Here is a 12,751-nt window from a genome sequence, read left to right on the forward strand (position 1 = left end):
TCAGAGATGAGTTTTCAGCGATGAAATGATTGACTACAGGGGGACTTTAAGCAGCACAACTGTTTTCAACATTGATCATAAAAAATGCTTGAGCACCAAAGCAGCATCTCAGAATATCAGAATGATTTCTGAAGGATCATGTGACAATGAATGAAGACTGGAGTTATAATAGTTCACAATATTCCTGTTTTTACTGTATTTCTGATGTTTTAACAAGTCACCTGATTCTCTCTGGTTCTCCATCCTGTGTCCTGCAGGGTCTGTATCAGAAGGCTGAAGCCCTCTACACTATGGGGGATTTTGAGTTTGCATTGGTCTACTATCACAGAGGCCATGAGCTACGTCCAGAGCTACAGGAGTTCAGACTGGGAATCCAGAAATCTCAAGAGGCAATCGAGAACTCAGTGGGCAGTGAGTCCTTAGACACAACATGATGAGAAATGAGGAGTTCATGTTTTGGTTACACAACAAAGTGACTTAAGTTAGTAACCCTCATCTGCCTCTCTCTCCCCGATCTAAAAGGTCCTTCCTCTGTGAAGTTGGAGAATAAAGGAGACCTGTCTTTCTTCTACAACGGGGTGAGCTATCTCTTGCTCGTTCTCTCTCTTCCGTTATGCCACCTACCCCGTCACTCATACCACACCGTCACACCATTTAGGCTAGTGACAATGCCCCCAATTTTTTGAGATACCCCTACCGGAGGTAGAACTAAACCCAACAATGTTTTTCCTCATCTCTAAGGTCTCCTATATATGAAATGGATTATTGGCTCCAAATATTTTACTGCTAAAATGGTTAAATTAACAGATATTGTTATACACCCCAAAACCAAAAAAAGGACTAAAATATAGCCTGTCCGTATGGGAGTTAAGGCATATAAACTAATGCAGATCAATCACACAAGCTCTGAGAGCTTTGAAACTTGCTATGTTTATAGTCAGGAAGTTGCTTTACCTACTAGAAAAGACTGGATGTGAATATCTTGATGTATGGAATAATTAGAGACACATAAACACATACCTAAAATAAGCGGACATGCACAAATTGAATATCTATGCAGAATGTTTTCATTTACTTTGTGGTTGCTTTGCCAGGGATTATCATAGAAACACATATGATGACTTGTTGGAAAGATAGGGTTGTGCTGAATCCAGCAATACCAAATATGTAAATATAGCACGAAAAATCAGGGTGTTCTGTCACTCAATGTATGAGGTGTCTAAAATGAAAGAAAATGGAACACTGACATAATTTAGCCCAAAGCCCATTATCAGTGGTGAGAAGAATGGTGAGAAATTCAAATATAAGATACATTTAATAATGAAACATTTAATTAACATTTAATATTAATATTTAAAATATTTTGAGCCAAGAATCCATTTCATATATGGGAGACCTTAGAGATGAGGAAAAACATTGTTGGGTTTAGTTCTATCTCCGGTAGGGGTATCTCAAAAACTAAATCACTTTTTGACCATTTGTCACTAGCCTAATTGTTTATAATTTATGTTTATGTTCATGTTAGCAGTTAGTAATGCATATTAGTTTGTTTGATGCGTTCCCAAAGGTTCGTCCCAAGCATTTGAGTCATTCTCATAAGAAGGAATCCAAAAAGCATGGCCAGAAGAAGAGCAAATATGAAAAAGCGGCCAAGCAACTTCTGGGAGAACTGTACAGTGACAGAGAATTCTTAGATAAACTTCTGCAAGATGAAGGTGTGTGTTTTCATGTTTTTTTAGGCCTTGTTTGATGTTAGTTTGCATCTATGATGGTGTATATTCTATATAAAGTATGGCAATCTGCTCCCATACAGATCTTATAAAAGGTAAGATTGGAACTGGAGAGCGTGTGCAAGATCTGATCGTGGGCTGTATCTCCTATCTGGACACGCGGACAGCATTCTGGCAGCAGCAGAAGCCCATCTATGCTCGTCAACGAGACCGAACACTAGTGCAGCAGCGGTGGAACCGGGTTCAACACAAGCCACCCTCAGACCCAACCCGATATGTCCTCGCCAGTCTGGAGGATATTGACAAAGGTGAACCTCTGCAGAGTTCAAAGGTCACAGCATTAGGTTCCTAACAAGAAAGTTTAGCATTAGTTGCATACTCATGTTGCACATGCAAAATCATAAACTACTGTCAGAGTTGGGGGTCAGTAAGATTTTTGTAATGTTTTTGAAATAAATATTTGATGCTCATCAATGGGAATCCAGTCCACACATTCTGGAATTTCACATGAGGGCGAAACAAATTTCACAGGAGATTCACATTTGTCACGTGGGTTCACCATGTTGACCAACAGAAAACTGCTTGATTAGAAAATGACTTCTGTGAAATTTTACAATAATTACCAAATGTTAAGAGATTTTTTAGGTGACACATGATTTTTTCCTGGTGGACAATAAAACAGGCCACAAAATCCTATAGAATCATAGAAACAATCTTAGCAACACTCTGGGATCGCATGACATTTGGATTGGCAAACATTTTCAGAAAATGTTCTGTATGTTATTGGGTTTATTGAGAGTTATTTGTTGAATTGTCAGCCTTGAGTGCCGGCGATGCAGAAAGCGGCCTGAAGAAGGCCCGTGAGCTCATGAAGGCGGTGAAGGAATGGTCTGAGCAGGTGCTGCCCAATAAGAGAGAAGTGCTTGGGAACCTGCACAGCTGCATTGGTAGAGTCTGGGAATCTCATCGGCCCAATACTTAAATATATAATATCAATAGCACAAGAATCAGAGATACAACATTTTCTTTTATGTCCTGTGTAGGCAATGCATTGATGGATCTTGGGAATATGGACAAGGCTCTGCATCATCATGAGAAAGATCTGGAGCTGGCCAAGAAAGGGTGAGCGCTCATGAGAGCAGGAAAACTACCTTTTGTTTTTCTTGGTTGGTTAATTTGGCCTAGCTTTGGCCTAGCATACACATAACACATTATAGACTTCTATAACTCAATGTTAGGCTGCATAGATTAGGTCAGCCGGAACCGGGAACACTCCCCATAAATCCTGATGTACTTGTTACATCATAAGAAGGATGGCGTCTACGCTAATATTAGTCTCTCAGTGTATCGGAGGTTTACCGCAGTCTGATGTATCTAGGCCGTATCCAGATCTGATGAAGGACCTGCGCCTGGACATGACGATAACGCAGTCCTGAAGTGTCAACCAGTCCCCAGATAAAATGTTTCGGATCGCGTGGCTACGCAGACATGACCAAAAAATTCTGTATTATAAATGTTTAAGGCCAGACAAGTAGTTTATTAAGGGTTGATTTGTAAAGAAGGACTGCACGCTTGCGCACATATATATTCAAACTAGGGCTGTCACGATGTTAGATTTTTCACACCACGGTTATTGTGGCCAAAAGAATTCACGATATCGATATATCGCGATATCTATAGAATCTATGGGGGGGGGGATTTTTGTGAAGGAAGACAAGCATGTGAAGTTTATCTGGTTTCAAACTGAAGCCAAACACTGTCTGAAGGTTTCCTGAAGAACTGAAAAGCTCTTAAACCTGTTGTTGCACTGGCGCCAATAAAGTCATGCAGATAGCAGATTTGAATAAAAAAATCAAGTGCAAATACAAATACAAAAATAAGATGAGTAAAGAAAACGGGGTTCTTAATTTTAATAATCACCCTTTATTAAATATATGAACACAGAAACCCCCTGTTAACAGTTAATGTCACGTTTCCCATTCCATGATGACTAGTAAAATAATATCCGCGTCGCGTCTATGACAACTCCAGGTATTGCACACCGGACACGCACTTTCTCAGTTTATGGCCAGCAATATCATTATGTTTAAGGACATTATGGAATTGAGATAATGTCTGTACTATGTTATGATTATACTGTACAATTAAATACAATAGTTGCTGAGTCTGTGATCTGAACACTTTTTTCTGCGCTCTGTGTCGCGGCAGGATTTTGAACAAGGTCCTGAGCCGTTGCTGGGCGCCGCGGACAGACGCCGAATAGAACCGCTTCTTGTCCGGTGTGTGTACACTCATACAGAATGTGTTCGAATTTTAAAGACGTGGCGCTGCGCTTCTCGTCCGGTGTGCGACCACCTCTAAGGTGCTGTTTTCTTTGAAGCCGAAGAACTCTGTTGTTAATACTGGCGAGCTCAGCTTACTTTTTTCGGGTGTGGACAGAGTGTTTCACTCTAGCTGCGCGGGCGCGGACGAGCGCTGCGTCTAGAAACGCCAATATCGCCAATACCGGTATATTGTATTGCTCTAAATTAACACGATGTCGATATTTCATGCTTTGAATATCACGATTATCGTTAATACCGGTATATTGCGACACCCCTAATTCAAACGCGCATACCTTTGGACTGAACATGTAATGCACATGTGCGTGACGTCTGCATTTACGCGGGTTTGCACAGAGATAACGGATAATCGTTTGCACCTTCAAACCTATTTCAGGGAGTGCGTTCTCGAGACACCAGCCACTGTTTTGTGCGGATGGGCGGCCGGAGCGCGTTAAGGGTTTTCCTGTGAGAGCGGTGTTGTGTTAGCGGCCCCTAAGTTAATAACTAGTGATCTTCGCAACGGAAGTGAATCAATCAATCAAAACTAACTTTATCTGGACAATAACTTTATCCTAGAGCTGTTGTAGAGCCTAAACAATCTGTTACGGTAATTTCCTATTATCACTGTAAAGCTGCTTTGAAACAATCCATATTGTTAAAAGCGCTATATAAATGAAGGTGACTTGACTTAATAAACTACTATTCATCAGGTGTGTTTGGTTTGTGCTTTGTGTCATAGCGACCTGACGGACAGTAAATCCAGGGCTCTGGACAACATTGGCCGTGTGTACGCACGGATTGGCAAGTTCCAACAAGCTATAGAAGTGTAAGTGCATTTGCCTTTAATTAATGTTTACTTTGGTGTTGATGTACACAGACAAGTCTATTGTAATAGTGATTTCATTTTGTTCTGTGTGTGTTTATGTGTGTGTTTGCATAGCTGGGAGGAGAAGGTGCCTCTAGCATGTGGCGGGTTAGAGAAAGCCTGGTTGTTCCATGAGATCGGCCGCTGTTACCTTGAGCTGAAGCGCTATGGCGAAGCACGAGACTATGGCTCCCGCTCGCTCATGGCAGCGGATGACATCACTGATGAGAAATGGCAGCTCAATGCCAGTGTGCTCATGGCGCAGGCCGAATGTGAGTCCAAACTACATCGCCCAGAATCCGATTAATCTGATAATAATCTGATTTCCCACAATGCTCAGAATCAATAGGACGTTAATGTGGTCGTTATGTATATTTGATCTACACCATGCTGTGCGATTACATCACTTTACATCCTCTTTCTCTCTTACATAGTGAAGCTGGGTAACTACAAGGCCAGTGTGTTACACTTTGAGAGAGCACTGGACCGGGCAAAACTGCTGCAGGACGACTCCGCCAGCGAAGCCATCCAGAAGGTCTCACTCTCTCTCCCTCATCCCTCTCACCATCCATCTCGCTCGCGGCCTTTTCTATAGTCCCCTTCAAACTACATTAAAAGGACTGAGATTCTGAATCACACAGGATGCGCGCTATTGTTTCTGTGTATGTCACAGAGGACCAATATGGAAGTTATTGTCAGTTTGACTAAAGGTGCAGACACATTTACCATTGTTCGGCAAATGTTTGCAGGCAAAGTCCAGTCATTTCAATTAGAATCCATGCGATCAGAAATTTTGCAAGGGCAAAATTTGAAAGGCTTGGTTTGAAAGTGTGAGCCTTTGCTTCATACATTGCTACTGACAATGTATAACTGTGTATAACTGAAATATTACCTTAAATTATATGACAAAACCACCATGACTTCCGTAAGGAAAGCAATGACAAAGATTGGAGAAGCATTTTAGAAATCATGGAAATAAAAAGTTACGAAAACGTCTTAATTTTATGGCAGGAAAACAGCTGTTCTGATGTTACATTGCGCGCATTACATCTCTTGAATCTTGTTCTTCATAGTTAGTACATGGTGACAGAATACTCATCAATACTAGTTGTTTTGTCATAATATGAACTGATAATTGTAATATTTACATTTTCATTTTTTCCATGTTACCTGATTCTTGACTATCCCATTGCTCTAATATCATATTTCTTCATGTTGCTCTGCTATTATTTGACTCACTTTAATCAACTCCTCAATTTCTCGCCCTGCAGGCTCTTCGTGAAGCAAGACACAGAGTGAGCCAGTAAGACGAGGAACCCATCTGAATAAAATGTCTGCAATCAAAGTCAGAACTAATGCATCCTTACTAGTGGAATAAAATCTGCCTGAGGAACATTGTTTTGGATTGCATTCGGGTGTCATTGTTTAAGGATTACTTTATGACTGCCTTCCCTGTGCTTGTTTGCATATGGTTAAAATATGTTTTGCTAGTTTTACATAAACAGACTGTCACAGTTTCAGAGTTCAATGCCCAGTCCCAAAACAAATCATGTTCAAGCGATGTTGCCCAGATACTGTTAATGTTTTGCTATAGCAACACGCATCATCAGATCAGCTGAGAACCTCTTCATCAAGCCAATGCACAAACTACCGCAAATTAAACAAAGTAAGGCCCAACACGGACGGCATTGAGTCATAAAAACTGAATGGCGGAGAGCGGGGTATGTTGTCACACTTTTCACACTGTCTAACATTTACTGAGCATCACAATGGTATTCACAAGTTCACACTTACATACAATTAGAGGGGGTAAAGTTTAATGCATATTTGGCGTGCTGTTCGGGGGGAGGGCTCCGAGCTCGGAGTTTGGCCCGAACCCAGACTACTCCCCCCGTATGTAAGTGTTTAGGACTAGAAGCATGGAGAAGGGTTGGTGGGGGGATGCTGCAAAACTGTCAATGGATTGAGGTGAGACTGCTGAGTGTATATATACCTCTTCTTACCATTGATTGCTGAATGCTCTCCACTTGTGTTAGTTATCTGAACGTGCTCCTCCAGAACTTTATTAATAAAACATCATTTCACAAGTTCACACTTATAAACAATTTGAGGGGGTTTAATGCCTATTTGGCGTGCTGTCCGGGGGTAGGGCTCCGAGTTCAGCCCGAACCCAAAGTACTCCCCCCAAAAGGCTAAAGAGCAGAGGACAGCCGCCGGACTAGAGACCCCCCCAAATGAGTGCCGAGTTTGGCGGGCTGGCATCTCGAGAAGGGGCATGGATGTTTGGCCAGGAGGGCTCGTGATGGTGGCTCACTGCGCCGGACTGACGGGCCCTGCTGGCCTGCGAATGGGGAGCAGTTGTAATTTGTAACGACCGATCGGGAGAGTTTTGGCCTTTCTTTCTCTGCTGTGAGACCAATGCTCACTGGACAGAAAGAGAAAATAGGGAAGAGGAAGATGAGTATTTGACCGGAAGATTTTCTCAGATTTTTTTGGATTCGTCTATGAACAGAGGTTCCAGAGGAGATTTAGCCTGAGAGCTTCTCCATTGCAGATATGCCAGAATTGACTGGTATGATTGGATTGCCGATGAGAGGTTAAAAATGTAGATGAAATTACCTTTTTTGGTTTGGTCGGTCTTACTTTGTTTAATAAAATATGAGATTGTTTCACCATCTAGTACAAGTCTGAGATGGTGGGGTGGATTTTTGGGTCAAATTTGGAAGTGATGGCGAGTTCTGAGCATCTAAGAAAACCAAAAAAGGCTAGGGTAAACATGTCGTTGATTGTGCGAGCGGTGCTGAGGGGCTGGTAGCCTGTGCGGAGGGCATGAATACATTTGGTGAGAATGTCTAGCGTTATGGGTTGTCGCTAGATGCATGAAGCAGGGGTTTTAACGGGTGGGTTACAGGAATATTAGTTCTGAATAGCGAGGTACTGGAGTTGGGTATTGATCCGCCTCTGGAGCTAGCGTCCTGAATTTCTGAAACAGAAAACGAGACAGGGAGTCAGCGATTTGGTTTTCTGACCCATGGATGTTTAGCAATTATGATGAATTGGTTGCAAGCTGAAATCCAGGTGAGACGCCTTAAGAGTGGCATCAGAGCAGGTGAATGGGAATGGCCTTTGTTAATTCAATGCACTGATGCGTCGTTGTCGCAATGCACTAAAATGCTACTAGCGGCCCATTCTTTCCCCCACAGAAAGGCAGCTACTACGAGACGGTAAATTGAGATATGTCCTGGAGCTGCGGTGGCCACGGAGACGCGAACCAACGACCTTGAAAAAATCCCTCGAAACCCATTGAGGGGGCGGCGTCTGTGAACAGCTGGATATCGTGGGGAACGAAACAAGGTTGTTATAGAAAAAGGATAGGCCATTCCACTGGTTTAGAAATGTTAACCATAGCCTGAGTTCGTTGCGACATGCTTGAGTTATGGAAATGAGGTCCTCTAACGAGTGGACGGAGGAAATGAGAGGAGATGTGATATGACGGGGCGGCCCTGCGGAATGATGCGCATTGCGAAGTTTAAATGTCCGAGCAGGGATAGGAGTTCGCGTTTTGAACAATTCGATTTTTCAAGGAGAGTAGAATAAGAGACAAGAATTATTCGGTCGATTTTCTCTTTGGGCAGGGATGCTTGGAATTTGTCTGAATCCAAATTAATTCGTAGGAACTCGATGGATGTTGCAGGGCCCATGGTTTTTTCCTGTGCGATGGGAATTCCTAGCTCAGAAAAAAACGTTTTGTACTGTGAGGATGTGCGCGGCTGGGATAGCATTGGGAGGCGAGATTATTAAGAAATCGTCTAGCAGGTGAATGAGGTGGGGAATGGCGTAGTTGTTCGACAAAATCCAGCAAACGGCTTCTGATAGCATGTCGAATATTTTAGGGCTGCTTTTGCATCCGGAAGTTAAACGCACTGCGAAATAATATTTCCCGAGCCAGCGAACTCCGAATAGGTGCCATGAATCTGGATGGATTGGCATTACTTTGAAAGCAGACGTACTGTCAATTTTGGCAAGCCAAGCGCCCCGACCTGCGATTTTGATCATGTCGATAGCCTGATCTATATTGTGGTATTTAAACGAAAATTCATCGAGGGGGGATCAAGCTATTTATGCTTGGGAACGGGGAATTGTGCTGGGGCTGACAGGTCGATTATTAGGCGTTTTTTACCCGAGAATTTTCTTGTAGCCACTCCAATGGGGCTGATACGAAACATTAAATGGAAGATTGGCAAACGGGCCAATCATGAAGCCTGACTCAACTTTTTTTTTTATCAGTTTGTCTAGAACTTAAGGTTCTATGAAGGCGGATTGAAGATTATTACATATGATGTTTTGGGAGAGCGGGCATTCTAGGCCGGGTTTAAAGCCGTTTTTTAGGCCTGACAGCAGATAATGAGTAAATTCAGCGTCCGGGTGATGAGCTAGTTCGAAGTGCATGCGCGAAATATTTACAGATAATTTTTACATTTTTTATTCATAGATTTGAAAACTGGACATACTGAAGGGGGTGGATTGGAATCCACTGCTGCTTCAATGTATATGTAATGAGTGATTATAATCAAGGTATTAATCAATATTTTTCCTTCTAAATGTCAAATGAGTTGAATGGCTTCTCTGGAGATTTTACTTTGTTATAGAAGTTATAGAAGTGTGTTAGTCTTCTTGCTTACAGGTTAAGGAACCGCTGGCATTATTGGAGATTGACTGAGTTGTTGTTCGGGACATGCTGGCGGCCAGCAACCCAAATCTGCGACCTGGAAGGTCACGACGTGCCTGACTTCAGGGTCCGAGTGTCAGCTGCATAATCTATGGAGATATGCTTCAGTCTATCTGTATATGTGTGGAAAATTACTATGTTTATCTATTTCTTAGCCAATCAGAATCATTCAACCTGTAAGCAATGACGTAGCTTAGACCTGGGAAATGGTATAACTGCTGTGATCTTTGTAACTGTAAGCGGGGCGGCCTACGAACTCCTGTGTGAGTCTTGAAGCTGACTTCTGCTGATGAAACTGCAAACTATCTTCAGTAAATCTTTTCTTCAATTTTTTATAATTCTGACTCTGGATCTTCTTTTAAACATCTGGTCCTTGGGTCCTAAACTGTTAACCCCTAACAATACAATGCGGGCATGAGCTCCATCACAGAAGCTACAGATGTGCATGAACCGGCAGTGCACTCTGTTACATTTACCCGAGTTAAAATGATTACAGGGCTGTCTGCTTTCGTCAAAAGAGGAGTCCTGGTTTGCGCTGGGGGTTGCTGCATGAGGCACGTAGCTGGTGGATTTAGCTGTGCTTGTTCTCGGGTAGGGAAGAGAGGAAGGGTTAACCTGCGGGCACGATTCAGTTGAGTACGCCACTGACCTGCAGACCGCGCAAGTAATGTTTTTGCAACCTAAAAACACCCTGCTGTGGAGATCTGGGTCGAGTGCGCCCCAGTATGTGCACTGGTTCCACTGTGCGACTCGCACGGCACTTTTGGCTGAAAAAAGTTTATGGTACGTGTAGAAGTGCCCACCCCCATAAGACAGCGTGAGCTCGGCTATGACTGCTTGATAATCGTTCAGTTCGCGCCGCCTGTGGGGGAAAACTGAACAGATGATTTCTGTGAAACGGGAAAAAGCATTTGAAAATTCAGAAGATGAAAGAACACGAGATGAGTGAGTGTTTGTGTTTTTCAGTGTAACGGAGAAATCCAGCAATCTTTTTGCTGGTCTGGTTCGGCTGCGGGGAGTAGAGAGAGAAGAGAAGAAAGGTCTACATCCGCACCTGAGAGGATCTGTGAACGGATGTTTTGGGATACTGGTGGTGGTTCCATGGCGACGGCATTGGACGGAACGGGCATCTGTGTTGCTGGGAAGAGAGAATATGGTGATTTAGGTTGTATTAGAGAGCTGGGAAGGGTATAAGCCGGGGCTGTGAATGTCAGTAGTGGCCTCACACTTGGATGACCCACTGTGGCTTGAAAAGGAAAGTTAGTTGCAGGATATGAAGGAAAGGAAGGAGGATAGGATGAAGTGTGGGCTTGAGCTGCAAGCGGAGGCGGGTCCATGCTTGTTTGAGCTACTGGAGCTGCAGGCCACTGGAAGTGGGCGGGGTTGTAACCTGTTGGGTAAAATTGATGAAATGGTTGGGCCTGCGCTCCTAGTGGCAATAGCCTCGCGCTAGTGTCTGTGACGGGAGCTGGAGGCCACTGAAAAGAAAAAGGGTTATGAACAGGGGGAGTATAAAAATGAGTGGCTGTGGGGAGGCCTCTGTGCCCGGCTGCATGCACCGCTGTGGCAGCAGAAGCCGTGGTGGAGGGCTGGGCCTCATCGAGAGGTGGGAATGGACCTTCATGGCAGAATCTGGGGCGCGGCCCAAGCTCGCTGAAGGCCTGTTGCTGCGGCTCGATGGGCGAAGCGAGCCAGATCCTGTGCGGGAAAACAACGGTGGTGACTGGGCAGGTGACTTTTGGGCCCTGCGGGTTTTGCTCGTCTTGGGAGTTGACTGTAAGGAAACGTACAGATCATACAGCTCCGCTTTGTTGATTTTTCGCGAAGCCTGTATGTCTGAATTACCCAGCGCTTGCCTCAATCCAGCTATGATCCATTTCCCGATAGGTGGGATCGTCGGGACGGCCGAACGGTAGGAGGAGGCCGGGGAAGAAGATGGAAGTCTTGCCGTGGGTGGTGAAGACTGGCCTCGGTGTCTTGGTGAGCGCAGGGCTGTTCCGGCCGGTGTGCGGCCACATGAAGAAGCCTGGGGCTCAGGTGCGACGTCCGGCATAGGAGGAATGGTCGCTGGACCGGCGGAATGCGAAGGTGCATCCCTGGTGATGTTTGCTTCTTCGTCAGATGAAGAGCTTAGTCATTGAGACATGGTAGCAGACCGGCGAACCAAGAAGCTACTAAACTGCAGCAAAACTGTCAATGGATTGAGAGGAGACTGCTGAGTGTATATATACCTCTTACTATTGATTGCTAAGTGCTCTCCACTTGTGTTAATTATCTGAACGTGTTCCTCCCTTTAACTTTGTTAATAAAACATCATCAAATGTCGTACATGAAAAAAAGGAAGTCTTGGGCACATGTTTTATTCATAACATCATATCTCATTACGGAGCTGTAGACTGTTGAATGAGAGTTTGCTTGCACATAGATCCATGATAACTGAATGGAATGCTGCAGATAACTCGCTTAACATGTTTAACCTCTGAACAAAACAGATGCCCTGTATCTGACTAATCAGACTCGAGGAGCAGGTATCATGAGCCCAATTGTTGTATTTTACACATTTTACCCAGGTCTCCTTTGTACGACTGTTTAAAATTGGCTATATACAGACGAGGCAGAAGCACTCTTCATCATCTTATGATGACTCTCATAACTGGGCATGCTAGGCAGAGCAGAGTTGGTGCTGGGGCCTCCCTTACGAAAAAAATTATACTTCAAGTTCATTTTATGAAGTATACTTGAGTAATGTTCAAGTATATTTTTAAGTATACTTTATGTAGTAAGTATACTAATGTCAATATGTACTAGTAGTAAACTTGTAAGTGTACTATTTTAATACGGCTTGGGACTAAATTGGCCCACTTGAAGTATATAAAAGTATATGTTTAAGTGTACTATAAGTGTAACAGTAGTAAACTTTAAGTGCACAACTAGTTCAAAATTATGTTTCTCATTTGTACTGCAAGTTAACTTATGAGTGTACTAGTAGTTTACTATTTTAATACTTGTAGCAACTTTGAAGTATACTCTCAGTAAACTACTAGTTTAGTAGTTTTATACTACAAGTTTTCTTTAAGTGAACTTAACATTATACTTATAGTTT

General features: G+C 43.3%; 1 protein-coding gene across 1 annotated transcript; it reads left to right on the top strand.

Annotated features, from left to right (window-relative positions):
* Nucleotides 1-263: 263 nt before the first annotated feature.
* On the top strand, nucleotides 264-6,319 carry LOC308702871 (outer dynein arm-docking complex subunit 4-like). The gene is made up of 10 exons (XM_081386010.1): nucleotides 264-411; nucleotides 523-578; nucleotides 1,568-1,715; nucleotides 1,814-2,038; nucleotides 2,549-2,677; nucleotides 2,774-2,852; nucleotides 4,794-4,880; nucleotides 4,995-5,191; nucleotides 5,354-5,454; nucleotides 6,191-6,319. The coding sequence occupies exons 1-10, from the start codon at nucleotides 291-293 to the stop codon at nucleotides 6,224-6,226; spliced, it is 1,179 nt and encodes a 392-aa protein (XP_081242136.1). The 5' UTR covers nucleotides 264-290; the 3' UTR covers nucleotides 6,227-6,319.
* The last annotated feature ends 6,432 nt before the right edge of the window (nucleotides 6,320-12,751 follow it).

The sequence above is a fragment of the Scardinius erythrophthalmus genome (assembly GCF_964197995.2).
Source record: "Scardinius erythrophthalmus genome assembly, chromosome: 1".
Lineage (NCBI taxonomy): Eukaryota > Metazoa > Chordata > Actinopteri > Cypriniformes > Leuciscidae > Scardinius > Scardinius erythrophthalmus.

Excerpts from the sequence above, each read along its gene's own strand:
- LOC308702871 (XM_081386010.1), top strand. The coding sequence starts at position 291 with ATGGGGGATTTTGAGTTTGCATTGGTCTACTATCACAGAGGCCATGAG. Across the intron at positions 1,716-1,813 it reads TAAACTTCTGCAAGATGAAG|ATCTTATAAAAGGTAAGATT; the intron begins GTGTGTGTTTTC and ends GCTCCCATACAG. Across the intron at positions 2,853-4,793 it reads CTGGAGCTGGCCAAGAAAGG|CGACCTGACGGACAGTAAAT; the intron begins GTGAGCGCTCAT and ends TTTGTGTCATAG.